The sequence below is a fragment of the Frieseomelitta varia genome, unplaced genomic scaffold (genome assembly GCF_011392965.1).
Source record: "Frieseomelitta varia isolate USP_RPSP 00005682 unplaced genomic scaffold, Fvar_1.2 scaffold_285, whole genome shotgun sequence".
Taxonomy (NCBI): Eukaryota; Metazoa; Arthropoda; class Insecta; order Hymenoptera; family Apidae; genus Frieseomelitta; species Frieseomelitta varia.
In genome coordinates, this window is record NW_025110018.1 from 607,851 (window position 1) to 627,619 (window position 19,769).

The window sequence follows — 19,769 nt, forward strand, 5'->3', positions numbered from 1 at the left end:
GCAATATATCGGGCGTCGGGATTGCGTGATATTGGCAAAGGAGACTCCGATCGAGACGTGGGAATTGGAAACTTGTCGTTATCGTCACGGCAAAAAAATATCCTTTATTATTTCTATGGAGACTGTACGTTGCGCAGCGGCAGCAATCGTGAGAAAACGTGTCACGGAGGAACGATTTACGTCGATCGCTGAACGGGATCCTAAGGGGAAACACGAACCAGACAGACAGACAGACAGACAGACAGAAAGAGAGAGAGAGAGAGAGAGAGAGAGAGAGGAATCTGTCTCGCTGATTCCCAGCTGAAATCCCAGTCAACAGTCATCATTGTTTAGGCAGCCTGCCGTTTTTTCCTCACGGTGATATTAAAATCTTCCACGTGCTCGACAGTTCACGGAGGCATAAGTCTTGGTTTCAAACGAAAAACGCAGTCAACCACGATGAACACGTTGAGAGGAAACGAGCTATGCTCGTCTCTCGTCGTATACTGTCGTCTAACATGATTGCGTCTGTCTCGGCACACAACGTTTCGCATATAGAGCTACAAACTACAAACGACGAATCGAACAGCGAATACGCGTAGAGAGATCGCATTGGCATTCGACGTTCGGTATTCGGTACTCGGTATTCGCTGATACTCGTACTACGACTCCGTGGCTTCCACCTATGTCAACGTGTATCTATGCATTTGCGTTCACGTCGCGAAACAATACCCTCTCCAGTTCAATTCGTCCGTTTTCCGGTATCCCTTATCTCTCCCTTTCTCTCCTCGTCGATTTTTCTTTCTTTCTTTCTTTCACTTCTTCGACCACTGCTCCGACTCTTTTCGCCTCCGACTATTCACGCCCTTTCCCTCCTTCGTCGTTATTGTTTCTCCTTTACTTTCTTTGCACGAACGTTCTATTTTCTCTTCCTCTTCTCTTTCACTCTCTCCTTACTCGCCTCTATTTGCAATATCTCCGCGATTATTCCGACTCTGGCCCAGTTTTCCTCCCTCCTCTTTCTCGCTCCTTATTTCTTCAGACAGTCTTTCGATACTTTTTTTCAAGCTCTTCAACGTAGTTTCAACCTGGAAACCTCTGGTTTCGTTTTCTTCCTCCTTCCCCTCCACCTTTCTTCCTCTCTTTCTCTCTGCTTCTGTTATCTTCTTCTTGTGAAGTATAACGTCTTCATTTAGTGTAGGGTCAGGTTCGGGAAGAACAGCAAGGTTAATTGCGAGTAATTTTTCGATGAGCACAGATCGAATGAAACGAGGTTGGTACGACGAGCAGCGACGCGTTTTGATTCGAAAAATTAAATCATTCGTCTCAACGACGAGACGGCCAGGCAACGATCATATTATAAAGAATTTCCTACGTATCCTACGAGTTACATCTATTTGTATTTACGTAAAGTTCGAAACATACAATATTTTAGGTTCAAGTCGAGTATAATCGATCATCTACGATCGTCTACTACGTCCATCAACATCTTTTGTTTCTTTCCTGAAAACATAGTTCACACGGTGAATGTCCAATGTCCAATCAACAACTCGTTTTTTTGTTTGCTTTGCTTTTGCAGATTTCCACGTTAGTGTCGCACAGAGAACGTCCGCTATGTTCGGACAGAAGTCTCCGTGCGGTTGCCAGAGTCGGGCAAGCCGTGAACCTGGCAGTAGAGAGGTTCGTCACCGTTGGCGAAACTATCGCCGATGGGAATCCAGAGATCAGGGAAGACATGTACCAGGCGTGCAAGAGGGCAAGAGATGCTGGTAAGTCGTCCGCTCGAATCTGTCTCTAGACCATTGTTCTCGAGATAAAAGATCTGCCAGAGTTGGTGGAAACCTTGGTTATATCGGTATCTCGATTATCGTAGTGAAATATAGGCGTTACACATATAGGCGTTGCACATATATAACGAATCAGCTTCGTCAGAAACTCAGAGTCCGTAACGTAAGCTTCCTGGCGATATCTGTTACTTATCGCGTACTCTATAAATTGCAGGTCCAAGGAAGACCGACACGGCGACATTCAATATTTTTTGCAAAGTGCAATTTTTAAGTTAAAGAGAAGATAGAATACGAACGCGACGCGAAAGATGTACCTACCTTAATTTCTTTCGTTCGTTGTCAAAGATGATCCACTCACGCATAAATACGTACGTAAGTAAGTGGTGGCTAAATCAAGAAAATATTTATATCGTCTACAAACAGACGATTCGTGATATTAATATTCGCGCGGTTGCACGGTTAGCAGCCAGTCGTCGGGAAGTCGTCGTGAAAACTCGTTAAGCAAATAGAAGGAAATAGCGTTGTAAAAAAGCCGTGCAAAGATTCTAAAGCCGGTGCAATGTACAAAGACGTTTATCACGAGTTGTCGCGTCTGAAAGCTGAAAGGATATCTCTCGGCAGACATTCATGCTCGCGTTGATGTTCAGAGAGAGAGAGAGAGAGAGAGAGAGAGAGAGAGAGAGAGAGAGAGAGAGAGAGGCAGTCATTGTTACTGCCAACGAGTTTTAGTTTCCAGCTTGACTCGGGTTTGTTTTGCTCTCTTGACAGTTCCCCGGTTGCTCGTATCGATATATATATATTCGCTCTACTCGTTGTTCGCAAATGAAACTGAAATCGCTGATAAAACCTTTAAAACCAATGAAGAGAAATGGATCTCGATGCGAGAAATGGAAAACGAGGGAGACGTATCTGGGTTTAAAAAATTCGTGGTTGAAGCTACGGTTGTACGCTCGTGCGACATCGTGCAAAATTCAAATAAAATATGGACTTTCGTATTTCGCGAAAAATGCGAGAGAACAGGGAACATTTGCCACGTTGAATGTTTCCCCGTGTAACGTTGAACAAATTCATCAGAGTTACATCGTGTACTTGGTTACATTTTGAATAGTTACACTTGACGCGTCGTACAAGTACTCGTGTGTCACGTGCACACGTGATACTCGTATAAATAAATCAGGCAATAAATTCTCGCGACGTTAGGTCACTTTCTTGCATTCTTTCAGAATGGTTGCTAAAACATTCTCTCGAATGTCTCGCGAGTAGAAGAGCGGGTGACCCGTACACGCGATAACGATTCATATTGCTCGAAAGCATCCTTCAAAGCACGCTTGAAAGATTTTTCGCTCTCTCTCTCGTGTTGTAACAGCGTTAAAATGATATTTTTCCCAAATGAAAGTTGGTCAGAGAAAAATTGCCAACAAATCGTTAACACACCAAATTTTCTAGAAGGTTAGCGACAGTGCATATAGAGTATAGGGTATTATGGCGATAACCACTTTACAGAATACCCGTAAAGGACATTGATCGGTATAACAAAGAAAAGAACATTATATTTGCAATCTCATCGCACCGGCATTGCATTGGCCAGGGAAGAAGAGATTCTGAGAAAAATCATCGTGTTATTTAACATTATCCCAGATGGTGCTTCTCGATGGTATCTTACGTCCTATAGAATCCAAAAGTTTTCCTTCCAAGGTACTTTTCAAGAGACACTCGAAGCAAACAACTCACTTTACTCTGACCTACATATGTACATACGTACATACGTACGTACGTACGTATCTGCGCTCGTTCGTATTACATTATTACATCCATTACACGATTGTTTTCATTCTCCATAAACATTGGTTCCAAGATTGTTTTCCATCGAAATGTTATATCGCAACGGTGTAAATTAAAAACTGTGCTCTGAAATTGAAATGCGTACACCTGCATAGTTCGGGAATTCTAGTTAGCGGAAATTACAGGTTATTCTATTTGTTAAATTATTAAACGAGATTCGTAGAAAATTCGATTGGACCAATCGATCGGAAAATACGTGCTCGATAAAGCCTGCAATAGCAAGGATAGACCATGATTAATTGCTAATTGGGACTCTAATAGGAACGTCGACTAGTCTGCGCGTAGATCCACCGGAAATTGTGGCGATTTCGTCAGCAAGGACGACTGTGTTCGCGATGGACAATTATTTACAGACTCGAAAATTTAACTTTGGCCACGTGTGTCTGTGATCTACAGATGCAAAATAAATGTGTGTCTTGTCTATATATATATAAAAGTATGTATATATTTACGAGCGACATCGCACACAGGGAAGAACAACTTTTATCCGGAGCCAATTAAATTTCCTTTAAATTTAGATAGCCTAAATTGCCAACAGAGAATTCTCTCTTTTCCAGTCGAACGTATAAATTTCACCGTTACACCGTTATTCCTTACTCTTCGTCTGATTTCGAAGCGCTTTCGCAATCGATACCGACGATAAAGCACACCTTTTATTCCCCATTATCTGAAACGAAGAAATCGTTGCAATTCTCCAACCTCGAGGATTTTTCTTACACACGCAGGGCATAATTTCGACATGATTTTCTTGGCTTTTTCGATCGGAATTAAAAGAATATAGAATTTCCTGAAGCACTAAATCCTGAAATTTTAGGAAAATCCTCTTTGAAATTTTGCTCGCTCTCGTTACACGATTATCGTTAAGCTCGTTCAGCCGTCTCGAGAGTCTAAGATCCAACGTGGGGCAGTGAAGCAGAGGATATGTACATATATAAAACTGAAAAAAACAAAAAGAAGACGGAAAATTTTCCTATCGGGCCATCTGGAATCGAATTGCGGTATCTAGTATTTCTAGAGAAAGGGACGTATAAGCGAGCGTCAAGGCAGTTTAACCTTCAGTCGCAGTCTTTGCCATGGAACAGAGCCGTTTCAAATGTTTCCCAGTCTTGGAAAGTGCTTTGCGGACAAAGATGAGCCCGGGAAAAAGTGGAAGGCAAGTAAGGCAGAGCAATGCAACGCGGCTCGATATAGTGGCGAAATGCCAACAGATATATCCTCGTGAATAGCGTGCATAATAGTGTGTTCCGAATAAAGCAATTTTGCAATGTCTTCCTGGTATTGCGCTGCTAAAGACGAGAGAAACAGACGATCGGTTTTGTCGTTCGATCTTGCATTTTAACTTGCGTTAGAGAGAGAGAGAGAGAGAGAGAGAGAGAGACAGAGATGACGCCGAGTTTCGCTTTCTGTCCCAATTTCCTGTTCTCTCTAACGATATTTTCAATCGTCTCGACCTCCTTTAGCCCAATTTGATGGATTTGCCTGCACGAGTGACGGGCAGCGACGAATCGTGAAATCGAAGGGACCGCTTTCCGTAGGTATCGTCGTGCGAGACCGATTTCTTCGGCAAGTCAACGTTTCCGTTTTATTTTCCGGCGGGTAGATAATCGTCGGTATTCCATTTCGTCGCGCAAACACCGCAAACCAAGGTTCGAGAAGCGATGGAAAAGCATATCGCGTGTGTATGTATTTGCCAGTGTCCAATTTTTGCCTTTCTGTCGGAGGAAGCGGCTGCTGTGTCGTCGTCCACTAATAACCTGCATCGATCAACGGCGAACGATAACTTCTTTCACAGTCTGTGTACCCTTACGATAGACGGCACTCTGCTATTTTTATCCCGACTACCTTTTTAAGATCGGGTCAAGTCAACGTGCAAAACATTTATTAACCCTTGAGGCGTTTTCAAACCAACAACCAGGCCGAGTGCATCGTTTCCCTCATGTTACGTCACATACGATGCGATACGGACGTTGCATGCGTATTTATTCGAACAATTTCGTTTGTTGGTTCGAAATTACAAGAAATTGGCACAACAGACATTACGCGTGCAAGTACACGGATAAATTTGATACCTGTGTGCATTCGTCCCGTATGCGGGATCAATCTTGGCCGACTTGAATCATTTAATATCTGTGCCACGTGTCTGCCGCGTACTCCATTGGCAATGCATTTCGTATTGCAACACATGTGACGCACGTTCCCAAAGGATTAATCAGGCAGCCGGAAGAGGGACGTTAGCGTATTTCACTGTGCGATGAAAGCCCATATTCCGTGTACGTTCGACAGATCTGCGGCTTAATAATCCCACGTACATGAGTCGATTACGGAGACTACCTTTTCGATGCGATATACATACGCGGCACCTCGTCTACTTACATCGACGTCAATTTCATTTCGATTAAACTCGTACGCGATAATAATAACAATTCGTCGCGAGATGCGCGATTTGTTCGACTCGTTTGTAACGCGAAAGGACGTTAACCACGCGTTCGTATTCCCCTGTCAAACGCAGCACAGCAATTGCCTCGATAAATGGTAAATGGTAAACTTAAACTTCTTACAAGTGCAAATAATCGAACGTTGTCGGCAATTTACTACTCGCGGTTACGCAAATAGTTTGTAGGATAGAGTGGTTTTCAACATTGTCAGGGTCTGTTAGATTTATCGCTATCGATATATCTAGAAATGGACTATGGATATTCGTTGATTTATCTACGTCTATTGTCACGACAAAGGATCAATGGAACGAATCTACCAATCGGTGGACTGGGATGTACGCAATGCGCGCGTATACGTGTATGTCGCGATATAGCGCGACGGTGCACGCCGCCATGTCTGTAATTCCGTGCTCTCAAATTTACATGAGACGATCGCCCAATTTCGTTATTTGTGTATCGCTGTTATATCAACGTTATGCTGCTGTCTACATTTGAGTGAAAAAATTATTTCCAACAGATCCACGCGATCAAACTCCGCATACCCGATGGAATACAATTGTATTTCTGTGCAAATCCAAATACAGATCGCTACAAAGCTCGTTTCTACGAAAATTTACTTTTCCCACAAGCACCTCGATCCTACAACCTTCGTTTGCTCTCGATCTCTTTCTTTGATTTAGATCATTTCTGTCAATTTCATCTGATCTGATTGTTCTGTATGTTCGTACGTGATTTACGTTTTTACAAAATAACGATTCTTCGCTTTGGATTCCTCCTCGTCTAATCCGGCAACCTGCAATTCTCGCATAGTATCGAGATACCAATATTTTCGATATTATATTCTTTTGTTTGAGATATTACCGACATATGCCAATATCATCGCATATCGATAAAGTCAGACTAGAAGGTATACGCATGAAAAAAAAAAAAAAAAAAACTTTGAATACAACAATATATTTCCAACTGCGTACGACGATTGCCGCATCGAAATTCGTTGAAACTTAAAATCGAGGTCTAATCGCACGAAGAGTGGAACGAAGTATACTTGAGTAAAAAGTGCATAGGGCAACCTGGCTGTTGTAGACACTCCAAAGTGTTGAAACATCAGCTGCGACACGGTAGCTTTCCCTTTCGTCGAACAATGTGCCCATTCACGGGATGCGATAGAAAAAATAATGGCAACGACGTTGAATCGGTAATAATGCGATACACTTGTGTGATTGTTAAATTGGGTCAAGGGAGATTGCATGGCGTACTTGATTCTCCATCTGCATAAAGCGTCGTAAGGTTTCTCTATCAAGGCAGCTGAACTGATTACGTTACGCCAAGTTATCTCTTTCAGGTTACTATCAGAGTACGTGCAATGGAACATTTCGCACGACGAATCGTCAAATATTTTCCTATTAACGTCACTCCAAACGCCAATCAAATGGATACGTAACGAGACAAAAAAAAAAAAGTGCAACGAAACAATATATATATATATATATATATATATATATATATTACGTACATATAATATATACATGTATTATACTACGTATTGTCGCGATATTTTCCGACCAAACTTTTTGTATCATGCACTTGTGAACATCGGTCGTTCAAAGCTTTATTAAGTAGTTGATTTGCACGCGATTTAAAATCCTGGAAATTAACGCCGCGTCGCGTTTTAAATCCCATTTTAAATCATCCTTGTAAATTTCATTCGATGTTGTCGGCAATTTGTTACTCATTTTTATCGCAATCGATTGTACAATTGGAAATTATTCAATTAAATCCACTTTTGAAATGCACTCGAAATCTCCTCGTCGACCGTTGGTTTTCCGCTTTCATTTTTTTTTAATTCGTAGATTATTCGTTATCAACGAATAACGATCGATATATCGACGCGTACGATTCCCACGTACACACGTACGTATATAACCTACATCTTTTTTTATGAGGAGCCAATACGTAATTTCGTTAGTCTTTTTTTTTTTTATCGGTTTTAACTCGAGGTAAGCGAGTGACGTATTAAAATTTAAGAAATCCCAAATGTGAAATATCAAATTTTTAAATCTCTGCAATCGAAAAGGACGAAATTCTGAGAAATTAAATTTAATTTAAAGGATGAACTTTCGAAAATTTCCGTGGATAAAAATCTCATCGTAGAGAGGAAACAAGAAGGTATCTAGTTAGATTCAGCGTCGTATCTAGTCGTATCTTCTGCTTGGTTTCTTGCCTGTGCCTGCCTCGCTCTCCAGCGTCTGATAAAATAACCGAGTACAAAAAACACTATCTGCTAACGCTTCGTTGAACACCTTCGTCGTGATTAATCCCGAGAGATCTTTTCACGTGACCGTCGATCGGTAGTCGAATGATGTCGTATGGAAATTCAGATACGAGTCTCTGCCTCTGTCAAAAAGCTGTTTAAAATATGCTTCCGTTTCACGGGAATTTCAAGAAAGCGTATCGTAACACGTCTCTTTAAAAGAGCTTTGCGACAATCTTGGAAACCATAGGAAACTCAAATTTTTAATTAGGTGTGAAAAGCGACTATAGAAGCGACGCCCCGGATGAAAACCGAGGAAATCGATATTCCTCGTCGCGCGTTGTTGAACCCGTTCTATAAGATGATAAATATTCATTGCGCATTGCGTTGGGACCAAAGGAAATTCGATTATCGGCGACAATGATATTGACTGCGACAGCCAAAGCCCTTGTATACATGCGTATTGTATATACAATACTCGGAATGTGCGATACAAGAGATTGACTTGCATACAACATCGTACGCGTACATTTGAAAATATACCTAAACCACGTAACTTCGTACCTGTTTGTCATCGCGTTTGCACGTAACACGAGTAAATATCGAATCGCAGCCTTTCATAACTTAAACTGTCACGCTCACGCTTTTGAAAACAGTTTGAACACATTCGCAATATCATACCTACAACAAACAACGTGTATATATTTAATCTATACACGTAAAAATTTAATATAACCGTGTAGAAATAATTTAATTGCAGGCTCGGCGATCGAGAAATTGTGCGAATGCGCCACCGAGGACAGCCTAGCTGACCGAGGTTCTGTCGTGAGGGCCGCGAGATGCCTTCTTGGTTCTGTCACCAAGGTTCTTCTTTTGGCTGACATCGTCGTGGTGAAGCAACTTCTTCTCGCAAAGAAGAAGGTGGCTCGTAGTCTTGGCCGTCTCGAAAGCGTTTCCAACTTTACCGAATTTGTGAAAGCGTTTAGCCAGTTTGGAGCCGAAATGGTGGAATTGGCACACCTGACGGGCGATCGCCAGGTAAATAATCAACTCGATCTCTAATATATCTCTTTATATATCTTTTTTTGCATATATAAATTTTTATATTTTTTCTCTCTATCTCTCTCTTTCTCGTTCTCCTTCTAATTATTATACCGCATCTGTAATATATCTGTAGGGAGAAACACAGCGTTGCAAAGCATAAATAGGAACGCGTGCAACAGGAATGAATGGACGAAACGTTTCGAAATTTCAGAATGACTTGAAAGACGAGAGACGAAGAGCGCAGATGGCCGCGGCTCGCCAAGTTTTAGAGAGGAGCACTATGATGCTACTCACGTCTAGTAAAACTTGCTTAAGGCATCCGGAATGTCCATCTGCCAGAGAAAACAGAGACACGGTTTTCTGCCAGATGCGAAGGGCCATGGATCTGATACACTACGTGGTCAAAGACGGAGTGTTGGATTGCAGCGAATCGCAGTCTTACTCCAATTCTCAGGTAAACGATTAGTTAATTAATAATAAGTAGGTAATCATAATTTTAGGCAATTTTGGGCCTGACAACCAAATTAGTTTCAATCTCCAATCGATATCTCCAACGCAAATGATTGAAATTGAAATGGAAATCGTATTCAGGTCCATATTAATCTAACTGAATTTGTTCAAGATTTGTTTCAACGTATACATACGTAGAAATGTAGAAACGTAGAGAAATTCGTAAAATCGAACTTGATGCAGATTGGTACAAGCACGGTTTTCCACAAAGATTCGTCGCGTCGCAGTTACAACGTAGAAATTCATGGAATTTTTACGCCATGAAACAATCAATGTTATTTATATACTCCAGTGGCCATAAACACGAATAACTATTACATACGTTTCACGAGGTAGAGAGAAACATTTGCAATGAAATATATGCACGTTCGAAAGTCTGGAATGAATCCAAAGGAGCTTTCGTTTGCCAAGTTCTAACTAACGTTTAGTCTTAGTAATATAGGATGTGGTGTGATGTAAAATTTTCGCGACTTTGATTAACTTTGGCCATCTTAAAAGAAAAGAAAAGAAAAAAAAAGGGAAAGAAAGACAATAATAAATCGTCGAAACAATTGCTGTCTTGGCCAGAAATTTAAACTGGTCCCTCTGGGCTTCTTGCTTCTTTGAACAAACTAACATCAAGTAGACGGGACTTGGCAAACGCACGTTTTATTGTTTCACGCGCGATCGGACATTTCAACGCGGCGACGCGTCGTCATCTCGACGCGACGGATAAACGGAGATCCACTATGATGCGCCAACAGAGCCATCGTGGCATTTACGAAATTTATGAAATGTCTTCGAGCGCTGGATGGATCCGACCTATCGACAGCAATGCAAATTGATATCGTATTACGGATAAGAACACTGCATAGTAAACGACGCGACGCCGAAATACACGCCACGAACGTTGAGGTACATTGTTCGGCACGTGCCAAATTGCAGCCGACGCATTGATTCACCCTATATAATTTCAATTTCTTTATACCAATTATCTGCGGGAAACGAGCCAAATTTCGCCCCTGTTGCAACAATGAATTAAGGAAATTTCATCTCGTCCGATTAACACAGTAAACACAACCACGATGATGAAATTCGGATGCGTTTAGAAAATGAACACGTTCGTTTTCTTTTTTTTTTTTTTTTCGTTTCGTATTTACCTGATTGACGGACATTTGATGAATATTGGACTCGTGCAAGCCTCATCGCTTTCGTACAAGATGGTTCGTGTCGTCGAAAATGTGATAAAATATTCTCGCTTTACCGCGCGTGTAACACGTTGAAACACGCTAACGTGTTTCGAGCGGTTTCCCCACCAAGAAAGTGCATTGTGTCGGTAAGAGAATCGGAGTAGTGGATAGATAAAAGTCTAAAGTACCAGCGAAAGATTTATAACGTCCAGATTGACCGATAATCAAGGAGCTTTGAAGGGAAATGCGGATCGGGGTGCTCGGTCACGTTCAAGGATCTCGTGCAAGTAATTGCTATGCTACGTAGACTGAATGCATAGTTAATCCACGCCATCGGGATATTGCATAGTCGAATGCACTCTGGTTAAGTGCGATCGGTTCAACTGCGCGTATCTATGCTGACCTTAGGGCAAGAATATATTTAGGTATGGCGTGCCATTAAAGCTTCGCACGGTATATGTATATATATGTATATACGTATGTGTATATACGTATGTGTATATGTATATGGGTCGTGTCCTATAGATACATGTGTGAACATGGCAACTATTTGTTGTACATGGATAATTCAAATCGGACGGTACTCTTTTTTTCTCTTTTCTCAAGTTTCTCTTTCCAACAACAGCAACATTCGCGCAAACGTACAAATAGAAAATAAAACGTAAGCGTACTACGCAAATGCTGTGGTAACGATGGAACAAAAATTACACTGGCAGACGATGAAATACCGCTTTCGGATGGCAGCGTATATCGAAAGTTCATTGTTCGAAAGATGGTTAAACGGTGGTTATCATTGAAAAGGTTGCATATTATTTAGAGACGAAAATTGAGTCGCCGATTAATTTCAGAGTCCGCAGCAGGAGGATTGGGACAGCAGCACGGCATTCTCCGCGTTGAAACACTTCGAGAGACTGGTCGAAACCACAAGAATGACTCTTCTTGGACCAGGTTGTCGAGAGACCCTCACCGCCGCGTTGGATACCGTCATTGAAAGAACGCAAGATTTCACTGACAGCGCATACACGAGCCACGAGCACAGAGAGAACATTCTCTTGCTCTGCGATCGAGCACAACTCGAGCTCAACACGCTCCTGCGAATTGGCAACAGTATGGTAAGAATCAGTCTCTCGTCAATAGCTTTCTTTCTTTTCTCAAAATTAAAACGCAATCGGCTTTCGATTCACGATCGACCGTAAGTCGCTTAAACTTTTTTTTCTTTTTTTTTTTTTTTCACTTAATAAGTAAAAGAGAAAAAGATGGCGCCGTCGTGTTCGTGGATAGGAGAGACTACATAATTTCCCCAACTTGTCGTTAGTCTGGGGATAGAGAAATAGCGAAACTATTATTATTATTATTATTATTATTATTATTGATATTGTTGTTAATGGTCGTCGTCAACATTCGTAATTGTCATCGTCGTCGTCGTCGTCTGGTATTAGAATTACGAAGGTGGCGGTGGTTCTCCAAGTTCTGAAATGGAACAAGCTGTGCTGGGAGTGTTACGTACCACCAGGGATCTTCGCCAACAGCTGTGCACGACCACAATGGAGCAAGCGGCTGATCTTGGACAGGTAACTAAAGCGGGTCAGGAACTTGTGTCAACGATCAGGAACGTCGCTCTGGCCAATGACAGATATCTTCTTCAAGAGAGCAACGAAAAATTTCGCGAATACATTGAACACATTCTCGAGGTAAGTGTTCCATCCTAAATCTCGGATTTCTCTTCCTTGAAACATTTATTCGGTTTGCCGGCGTTGCATGAAAACATTATTATTCAGAAATGCAACGTGTTTGAAAATAACGTCTCGTCGAAATTAATTTCCATCGATTTATTTAAGCGATATCGTCAACTCGATCGACAATTCACGTTTCTGAACGTATCGATTAACAGGTGTGCAAAATGTTGAGACACGTTGCGCTCTCGGAATCGTTGCAAGTTTCGGCCAAGTTTACCGAAATTAATCTGAGAATATACGGCCCGCAAGTGGTGACAGCGGCATACACATTAGCCAGACATCCCACCAGTAAAATCGCCAAGGAAAACCTAGAAGGTAAATTACGCGTAACGTATTATTATTAATCGCTTTGTTCACTCGTTCGTCGAACGAATTCATTGTACACGAGTAAACGTCTCCAAATCTTTCCATTTGCCATTATATGTATGTACGTGTAATATTTAGAGTTCTCGTTCAATTATTTGGAACACAGTGAAAGATCTCGGATTTCATTCGGCTATGCGTTTCAGTGTTTGCCGACATGTGGCAGTGGCTTATGACTGACGTAACCACCGTGGCAAAAGATGTGCTCGAATTGAACCAAAACCGACCAGAAAAACAAGTTTACATGTCCTTGCCACGACCTGGAGTGAGTACATTTTTCCGAAATCGTGATTTCGAATCGTCAGTAATCGGCTGTAATAATATATCTTGCTTGTGCATACATACCTTCTTTGCGTAACGATCAAAAACACGTCCGTTTATATCAGAAACACGGCACAACGAGCAAACCGTTGAAACCGGTAAAATTGGACAGCGAGGAGCAGGCCAAGATCGCGAAAGCGGGCCTGGAGATGAAGCTCATCACTTCGGAGATGGACGCGGAAACGGAGAAGTGGCAGGAGAGCGGAAGCGCCCTAGAGGAAAACAATGACATTGTGAAACGCGCTAAGAACATGTCCTCGATGGCGTTTTCCATGTACCAATTCACCAGGGGTGAAGGCGCATTGAAAACCACCCAAGATCTGTTCACCCAAGCTGAGTATTTCGCCGAGGAGGCCAATAGATTGTACAAGGTTGTGAGACAATTCAGCTATCAGGTATGTATCAGTTACTAAGGCAAGGTAGATTCACAGCCAAACAAATACATATTTTTTAATTGGTCTGATGTTGAGATGCTACGTACATATATACGTGTATGAGTACGTACATACGTGCCTGTACGTACACGTATACACGTACTTACATCACCCTTGTTTTACCATCATCTTCTACTCTTTTACTATTTTTTATTATTATTATTATTATCATTATTATTATTATTATTATTATTATTATTGTTATTATTATGATTGTTGTTGTTGTTATAATTATTATTGACATCATCATCATCATCATCATTGTCATTATCATCTACTCATTATTATTGTTGGTGTTGTTATTATTGTTATTATTATTATTTTTTGATATTGTTGTTACTGTTACTATTATCATCATCATTATCATTATTATTATTATTAGTATTATTATTATTATTATTATTATTATTTCAATTATTACTACTGTTACTGCTACTACTACTATTACTACTACTACTACTATTACTACTACTACTACTACTACTACTACTACTATTACTACTGTTACTACTACTACTACTGCTGCTACTACTACTACTACTACTACTACTACTACTACTACTACTACTACTACTACTACTACTACTACTACTACTACTACTACTACTNAATACTAATACTACTAATACTAATACTAATACTACTGCTACTGTTACTACTACTACTATTAATACTACTATTACTATTACTCTTATTATTATTGTTGTTATTTTCATTGTTATTATTATTATTATTTTTGTTGTTGTTATTATTGTTATTATTACGGATTCTATACTGGACTTGATTCCGAGTTTTTTGATCCTTGCTACATATATTGGAGATATTTTGAATATTTCGATTTCGCTAATTGAGTTTCGTTTTTACGTAATTGCTACGCTGGAGCTACGTCAAATCCAGATGAATTCGGTTCAGATTTTATTCCTTTTCTACTTGTGTATTCGTTTGATCGTTCGATATTTTAAAGACAAAATGGGCTAAAAAAGGTAGTATCGGTGTGCAGCGTTACGAATGGATTGGAGGTAGCTCGGGCGCGAGTTATTAGCATTAGACATGTTCGAATTAACACGTTTGCTGCCCTTTCGACCCTCCTAGCTAGGCCGAATATATATAGTTACCCGAAACCATTTTGATCTTTCTATACTCTTCTTGAAAGAAATCAAGAAAAACGCTAACCTTGTAATATATTCTTGTATTATGAAACCCTTTCTTGACCCTCGCTCTTTGAATGCCTCCATCCAGGTAACTCTTTCTCTCTTTACTTTAGACCCTTTTTGGGCTAATAGAGATCACGTTCGCCTTGTACAGATCGTTTTCATTGGCCGTGCATTATTTACCGCTCGTTTTTTCTGCGAATTCATTATCCATCAATTGCTGTTCAGTGTTATCGTGTTTCTCTTTTACTCATTACTTACTACACACTGTCTCTTTATTCGTTACATTACTTACTATACGCAACAATACTATGTGCTATGCAAGATCGTGTGATGATTTCACCTGTGGTATGATTTGTCATCCCAAAACGTCGTCGTTTCTTTCGAATGGCCTGGTCCAATTACACCCAAATACTTTTTGTTTTCCTTTCGCCCTCTGAAATATAGAAGGCACGTCATAAAGGAACGACGTTTTCTTTTCTTTCTTCTTTTTTTCTTTGAATTTTTCGCGGCGAAGGATTGCGCAAGCAATTAGAAAATAATTTTCGCTATTCGTTCGATCGAATACCTTGAGAATAATTCTTTACTCTTCCTAATTGGAAATTCGAAATTTGGAAACTCGACAAACTCGCGTGTTTTATATCGTCACATATAGAATAGCATAGAATAGAAGGTACGATAGGTATGCGATAGGTCATTGTATTTTACTTGATGATGAAAATTTAAAATGACGAAGAATATTGGAAATGTTCGTTGTTTAAAACATGTTTGTTGAACTATAATTCAGTTTATAGTACATTTTTATGTTTTTTTTCTTTTTTTTTTTTTTACGTTCGCTACGAAAACGTAAGACGTGTCTAATTTTATTGATCAAATAATCAAAACTTTCTTCTTTTCTCTTTCTCCTTTTTTTTTTTTTTTCTTTGATAATGCAGCAGGAACGTGACTCTCATTTTGAAGCGTAGACATACCTCTCTCACGTTTCATACCACCAAATCAATTATAATTATTATTTTTGTTGGTAAAATCTATTTTGTGTACGTACATTTACGACTTTTTTGTGTACGATTAGTAAGGTGTGTTTTAGATGCTACGGGAATGCTTCCGTCTGTGGACGACGTCTATGTGCATTGTGGTCCCCCTCCTTCCACTATCTGGGGCATGACTATTATGTCTCAGTTTTTGCCAGCTTCCGATTCGACCCTTTTTTACACTTTATTCTCGAACAGCAGTTACAACGAATCTTTACTCTGTCAGGATTCTGATCGTAGGAAAGATCGTTCTGCCTCGTTCGTCGGGAGGAATTAAAATTCTTCAGACGCGCGTCGGATGTAACCTGTGTTTTATTTGAAATTATTCTATCGCCGAAAGTGATGCGATGTGAAATATTTGGTTTTCTACGAGAAACGTGCGATGATTTACATTACAATCGAAGCAAATACGTCTTTGTTTCATTTCACTTTTTTTCAAGTTCGTTTTAGCTGCGATCGTTTGAGACAAAACATATCGCTCAATCTTAACTATGGTTACGAACGGTCGCTCGAGAAGCTTGCAAAAACGATAAGGTCTGTACTAATTCACTGTCATTCACACAGTCACTCTCTCTCTCTTTCTCTCTCTTTCTCTCTCTCTCTCTCTCTCTTTCTCTCTCTCTCTATCTGTCTGTCTATCTATCTCTAATATTCTCAAACAACTGACACTTTATTTTCAAACTTGCATTGTGTTCTATTAGGACGAATAGAAAATCTCTTTTGTTAACTTTACTAGATGCAATTTTTTCTGAATATCCAAGATATACGTATATTAAAGTATTTATTATACTAGTCAATCGATAAAAGATAGAATCAGGCATTGCTTTTAAAGAGTTATTCGACTTTACGCTACATACGTAAAACGATGATTTCGCAGGGCAAATGTGATTGGTGGTTTCCAACGATTTTTCAACAATTTTTCAACAGGAAGAATGTTCGACAGAGATAGTATCGTGTAAAACATTGAAAATGCCACAATTTCATCGAATCGTATTCTACAATCCAATCTGCTCATCGAACATGTTGTTTTACTAAAACGATTACGCGCCTTCGATAAAGTGAAAAAAAAAAAAAATTGCGCATAAATAACCCTACTGTTAAAGCACGATTCAACGTCAACGAATTGAAACCTTTTACTAAATGTATAAAATAAAAAAGGATACTATGTGCATCTATTGGTAATTTCGCTAAATTCGCACAGCAATAATACAGCGACTAAATTTCAAATATCTGATTAAATCGTTGGAAAGGAACGACGATCACGTTTGCTTCGCGACACGAACAAAGACGTAAGATTGTATACGATGTTGTATGGGTGCAGGTACCAGGGGGTCCGCACAAGAAAGATCTCTTGGAAAATCTCGACCGTGTGCCAACGTACGTGCAACAACTTCAATTCACCGTGAAGAATCCGACCGTCGGGAAAGCCGCCACTTTCACCAAGGTCGATAACGTGATACAAGAGACGAAAAATTTAATGAACGTGATTTCAAAAGTGGTCACCACGTGTTTCGTCTGCGCCACAAAGGTAAGATACACGCCCGCGCGTCACTTGATCTTGTACCTCTACGACGCACAAAGAAAATCCGAGCATCCACTACACCAATTTACCCGTTTTTTAGTCATATTACGATTTTGTCTTTTGTTTAGAGTTTCTCTCATTTTTTACCCTTTTGTTCCTTTTTCTTTTTTTTTTTTTAATTTTCCCTCTTTTCAACACGTGTGTTCAGTCTTTCGCAGCGTATTTTAACCAAGTAGATTTAGTACGATTCGATCAGTGTCGAGTAATCGGGGTACACATCGCACGTAGTATACGTGTATTTTGTCCGTTTGACGAATATTTTCGAATTAGTTGGTTGAACGAAGGAAAGAAAGACTGGACGGTATTTTTTTTTTTTTCCTTTTTTTCGTAGCTAGCTTTGCCACGGCAAAAGATACGTACTACGTTTGAATTTTTACGTAGACGTCTAGTTGTATGTGAGATTCCAAGAATCTCGTGAAAAGATTTTATTTCTGTGCGAATATTTGCCTTTGCAAGATGGACACCGATCAATACCGACACGCATCTTCTACCGTTGATGATGATTTTGTAACGTTTGAAAGGTCTGCTGTACTTTTGGCATTGAGCAGATCATTCGTACGCACCTTGCTCGTTCCAATATTAATATTAATATAATTCTTACTTGCGGCAGATTTGAAGTTTCTTTGCCTCGTGAAAGCGAAAGTGAAAGTGAAAGCAAATATTCGCAGAAACGAGTTACTCTATATACGTGTAGTGTTATCTATGTATTACATAGCATAGATATAGCGAGCGAGGCAGTAAAGTGTTGTACGTATCCTTCCATGTATTCGTCGAATAGCACAATATCACGATGCCGCAGTACGTGGAGCTGAGCCCGACGATACCTGGCCTAGCTGAAGAGGATTGCTTGTATCCAGTTAGTCCCCAATTGTTACCATCCATCAGTCCCTACGTGCAACCCCATCCGCTGACCACGGCCCAGTTACACGGTATACTAAGAGTTCCGAATCTGGGCTTCCCACTCCTCAATTACAACAACCACACCCTGCCAAATTCCACCACTTCCAGCGACACTGTTACACGCAGCTCCGCATCCTTCGTTCATCCATCGGTCCTTCCATACTCGAAACCCGTCGCCGCCAATTCCTCCTGCGGACCGCAGGCTCCATATTGCCTGCAGAATCTACAAATGCTGCAGCTGCAACTGCAACAGGCACAGCTGCAGCACCTAAGACACGCCACATTGCCGAGATAACACAGACTTTTGTTCGCACCTCCAAGGTCGCACGTGTTCTTCACGCACAGCTACAGAAGCGCTCTTCTTTCCGTTGCACACAGGTTCGACTTTCGTTTTTTCTTTTGCGTTTTCCCTTTCTTTTTTCTCACGTTTCTCTCTCTCTCTTTTTTTCTTCTTCTTCACTCACAATCAGTCAGTCAGCTTCTCGTCCCGCTGCTTTTCATTCGCGCTATACTGCCGAGATGATCGAACTACGATCGATCGAGGGACTTTTTCCATTGTCGAGAGCTCGTCTGTAACTCTCTGGCGCTTCCGGATATAACGATCAGATACACATACGTACGTGTCCATCTAGTTCAGACCATTTGACAAATTAAGTCCAATTGTTTCATCTTGGACAGTCTTCGATCGATCGTCTTCGCGTCATTTGCGCGTTCGATAAACGCGTTTCCCCTTTTTTCTTTCGCGCCGCTTCTTCTCGCCGCGCATTTTACGCGTAGGCTTTGTTTTATCATTCGAAATAAATTTGCTCGAGTTGTTTTTCTTACTGTACTAGCTACCGTTGCAGACGTTTTTCTCATTGTTTTTCAACAGCTTCGCTTACTTACGAGCTACATACTTACTTATTGTATGTACGTGGTGGCGATACTCGATGGTGGTAATCCACGGCACCAAGAGAGGAACTTTTAATCAATCTAATTTCCTGTTTTCAGCTATCTTTACAGGAATGGCCGCAATAATACGTGTAACTTGTTACTTGTAACTTATTACTTGTTTTTGCTCCAAATTGATGTCAAATCTGACACACTATAAATTGCAGAATATTCTTAACGCTTATTTTCGTTTTTTATAACGTATTAAGATATCGTAATTAACTTTCATTAGAGTGACAGTTTTATCGTAAACTTTTTTCCAATCACCCATTTTTTTTTTTTTTTTTTTTTTTTTTTTTTTTTT

At 40.3% G+C, this 19,769-nt stretch overlaps 1 protein-coding gene across 5 annotated transcripts in view; it reads left to right on the plus strand.

The window, feature by feature from the left end:
- The window catches only part of LOC122529330 (alpha-catulin), a 47,385-nt gene that overhangs the window by 24,046 nt on the left and 3,570 nt on the right, over nt 1-19,769 (plus strand). For 4 of the 5 annotated variants that reach the window (XM_043655336.1, XM_043655337.1, XM_043655334.1 and 1 more), the window contains 10 exons: nt 1,559-1,748; nt 9,055-9,332; nt 9,550-9,792; nt 11,866-12,129; nt 12,457-12,708; nt 12,909-13,068; nt 13,263-13,381; nt 13,503-13,832; nt 17,375-17,581; nt 18,414-18,913. In XM_043655336.1, the coding sequence (XP_043511271.1) occupies nt 1,559-1,748; nt 9,055-9,332; nt 9,550-9,792; nt 11,866-12,129; nt 12,457-12,708; nt 12,909-13,068; nt 13,263-13,381; nt 13,503-13,832; nt 17,375-17,581; nt 18,414-18,830 (2,460 nt within the window). In that variant the 3' untranslated portion in view covers nt 18,831-18,913. The remainder of the gene's footprint in view (nt 1-1,558; nt 1,749-9,054; nt 9,333-9,549; nt 9,793-11,865; nt 12,130-12,456; nt 12,709-12,908; nt 13,069-13,262; nt 13,382-13,502; nt 13,833-17,374; nt 17,582-18,413; nt 18,914-19,769) is intronic. The other variant, XM_043655338.1, reaches the window with a different exon arrangement.